The following is a 3,908-nucleotide window of genomic DNA, read 5'->3' on the forward strand; positions in this document are numbered from 1 at the left end:
ACACCGGACAGGTAATTTTAATTGTTCAACTAAATTCTTTGGGCTATTAGAATTTTGAGGGTTATGTATATGCAAGAGTATTAGATTTGTGTTTTTATAAACAATAAAGTTAACTTTAAATGTATTTTTCGAAAACTATAATGAAAAATCAACTTATGTTACTTTCAACATCAAGAAAATAAAATACAATGAGTTAAAATTTATAATTAACAGCAACGCTCTTTACTAGTTACCAAGAAGTTCTTGCTCTCACCTCAGTTGTCACAGAAAGAACGATAACCCATGGGCACAGGAGAAGCACAGAAACAAGATGGGATAAAGCCTGAAGACGCTTGGGTCCACCAACATCTAGAGAGAGCTTTCTGGAAGCTGTGTGAAAACCAACTTTACAGCACAAAGCCAGTACTAACAACAAAACTCCACCCTACAAGTAAAATGAGAAGCTCATTAGAAACAGTTCAATACCGAATTCATACATACATTATACACTCGAAGGGGAGTAACCAGCATTCTTCTTTCCATGGCTCAAATTGCTTAATACAACTACAACAATGGGAAGATTGTCAATTACCTATTTAAATGCACATACCTTGTGATCTGCCACACCTAAGAAAGCAATGGCTGTGTAGAGCATGTGAGTGAGAGCACTGTCATGATGCCCTTCAGCTAAGTGAGTTCGAGTAAAGGAAAACATGCCAACTACTAGTCCACTGACTTGTGAAGTCTGCCTGGGAATTTCGTCAAAGTACTTTAGGTTCAATATAGGTAATTCTAGGGACAGAACACCTAGCTACTCTCATTAACATGTTACTTCTGAAAAAAACAACAACCCCAAAACCAAAAACTCCATCAATTTAAAAAGTAATTTCAGGAGTGGACTGTAATTCTCTGAAACAACTACAATAGTGTTTCAAAGAGAACTCCTAAATTTCGGTACATAACCTCTTCAGAAGCCCTGGTGGTTCAAACCCACCAGATGCTCTGAGGGAGTAAGCTGAGACTGTCTGTCCCCATAAAGATGTACAGTCTTGGGAAGCACATAAGGGTTGTTATGAGTTGGAAGTCAAAGAGCTGAACAGAACATTTCAAAGGGCAACTTTAGAATACAAAGTCAAATATTATAATGAAATGTGCAAAGACTTAAAATATGTGTATCTTAAACTGTAAGAACTGAAGAAAAAAATTGAAGTCTCAAGTTGCAAGATCGAAACATTTTATGGGCAAAATACTGAATGACATAGGAAGCATCCAAAGGAAACAGAAACAATTTACAGAGTCACGGTGCCAAAAAGCACTAGTTGACGTGCCACCATTCCAAGAGGTAGCATATGAACAAGAAGCTGAAGGAAGAAGTTCAAGCTGCACTGAAAGCACCAGTCACAAACAAGCTCCAAGAATTGATGATGATGAAATACCAATTGAAATGAAGCATTGGAAGCAGTCACTTGTTTAAGCTGAGAAATTTTGAAGACAGCTACATGGCCAAGTGACGGGAAGAGATCCATATTTGTACCCCTTCCATAAAAATAATAAAAAAAGGCAACTCAACAGAATGCTCAAATTATAGAAAAATATCACTGACATTACATTCAAGTACAATCTTGCTGAAGATCATCCAACAATGGTTACAACAGAGAGCTGCCAGAGGTATAGGCTGGATTCAGAAAGAGGACACGCCCGGAACAAAGGTTGTCAAAGCTGAAAGCAAATACCAAAAAGATGTTTACCTGTATTTCATTAACTATGCCAAGGCATTAGACTCGTGGATCACAACAAGCCATGGATAACCTTGAGCAGGACAGGAATGCCAGCTCACTTAACTGTGCTTATTTGGAACCTGCACATGGATCAAGAGGCAGTTGTGGGAACAGAAAATAGGAATACTCCAAACCAAACTCATCCGTCAATGAGTAGATTCCAACTCACAGCAACCCATTAAGATAAGGTAGAACTGCACCTGTGGGTTTGAGACTGTACCTCTCTAGATCAGTGGTTCTCAACCTTCCCAATGCCGCGACCCTTTAATACAGTTCCTTACGTTGTGGTGACCCCCCAACCATGCTACTTCATAACTGTAATTTTGCTACTGGTATGAATCAGGCAACCTCAGCAATTCTCAACCAAAGGGGTCATGACCCACAGGTTGAGAATTGCTGCTCTAGATGAACAGAAAGCCTCATCTTTCTCACATAGTTTAAAATCAGGAAAGGTGTGCATCCTCTCACCATGTTTATTCAACATGTGTACTGAACAAAATATAATCAGAAAAGTTGGATCATATAAAGACTGAGGTATCAGGATTGGAGGAAGGCTTATTAACACCCTGTGATATGCAGATGAGACAATGCTGCTTGCTGAAAGTGAGGAGGACACGAAGTATTTGCTGATGAAGATCAAAAATTGCAGCCTTCAGTATGGGTTACAACTCTGTGTAATGAAAACCAAAATCCTCAAAACTGCACAATTAGTAACATGATAAATGGAGAAAAGAGTGAATTTATCAAGGATTTAATCTTGCTTGGGTCCACAATCAATAATCATGGAAGCAGCAGTCATAAGACCAAATAATGCATTGCATTAGGTTAATCTGCTGCACAAGACCTCTTTTACAGAGTATTGAAAAGCAAGGATGTTACTTTGAGGACTAAGATGTGCCTGACCTGAGCCATGATATTTTCAATTGCTTAACATGCATGTGAAAGTTAGACATTGAATAAAGAAGACCTAGGAAAAATCACTGCATCTGAACTTCAGTGCTGGCGAAGAATATTGAAAGTCCCATAGCCAAAAGAACAAACAGATGTCTTAGTAGAATACAGCCAAAATGCTCCTTAGAGGCCAGGATGGCAAGACTTCATCTCATGTACTTTGGACATGCCATTAGAAGTCCTTGGCAAAGTAGAGTGGCAGTTTACAGTTAGTAATTGTCACGGACTTAAAATGAACATTTGAATTATACAAGTGTGTAAACAAATTGAGTGGAAAATCATACACTGTTTCTTAGTAACAAATCTTTTGCTCATAGTAGAATAGCTCCATAGAGTTTCTGAGATTGTGAAACTTTAGTGAAGCGGAATGTTTTCTCCCACAGAGCAGCTTATGGGTCTGAACTGCCGGCCTTTGGTTAGCAGCCCATGCTTAACCCACTGTGCCACCAGGTTCCTTCTCCTTTTCTTAGCACCAGGACATTCTAAAATTTTCTTTTGATGTCCCTAAATTTCTGAATATTGAGAATATTGTTAAAGATACTGAAATGCTAAGAAATACTTAATCTACAATGAATTTATTCACTATTTGAGTACTATTTTAGAATACTTGTTTATCTATGAATGTTTCATTCATGAATAACCACATAAAACTACTTGCCCATTCTGTCAATCGTCTGTCTTTCTGTAAGATTTTCAGTAATTAAAAAAAAAGGAAAGATTTTCAGTAATTAACTACAATTTATTACAAAGGATACGGTGTTCAGCCATTTTAGCCATGAGGTCGTCATTGTCGAAAAGCAGTAAGCAGATCACAGCAATAATGAAGAAAGCAGCCCCTCTTGTCTGAAATAAAGAAATATTACTAAGCATGACTTGACTATGATTTACAAATATCATGTCTAAAAGATCCAAATAAACATTTAAAGAAAAACTAAAGCCCTCAAGCTGTATAGTATAAATTTATAGGAGCAGTAAGATATAAAATAACTACAATAAATTCTACAGTATATATGAAAGGCATTTAAGGCATATAATATTGAAAACTTCCCATAATTTCCTTAATATGGCTAGACATGACATTATACACAAACTCTTATTGCTCATAGACAACTTTTTTAAAAAAAATCACTTTTTGTGGGGAGGGGGGCTTGTAAAGCTCTTATCACCATCCATCCATCTATCCATCCATCGTCCATCCAT

At 37.3% G+C, this 3,908-nt stretch overlaps 1 protein-coding gene across 1 annotated transcript in view; it reads right to left on the reverse strand.

The window, feature by feature from the left end:
- SLC30A5 (solute carrier family 30 member 5) overlaps positions 1 to 3,908 on the reverse strand; it is a 38,007-nt gene that overhangs the window by 14,814 nt on the left and 19,285 nt on the right. The window contains exons 6-8 of the mRNA XM_004703557.2: positions 3,464 to 3,551; positions 590 to 666; positions 254 to 424 (exon numbers count right to left, since the gene is read on the reverse strand). Coding sequence (XP_004703614.2) covers positions 254 to 424; positions 590 to 666; positions 3,464 to 3,551 — 336 coding nt within the window. The remainder of the gene's footprint in view (positions 1 to 253; positions 425 to 589; positions 667 to 3,463; positions 3,552 to 3,908) is intronic.

Source organism: Echinops telfairi, unplaced genomic scaffold (genome assembly GCF_000313985.2).
Source record: "Echinops telfairi isolate 266 unplaced genomic scaffold, ASM31398v2 ScPeMD7_7469;HRSCAF=8507_1, whole genome shotgun sequence".
Taxonomy (NCBI): Eukaryota; Metazoa; Chordata; class Mammalia; order Afrosoricida; family Tenrecidae; genus Echinops; species Echinops telfairi.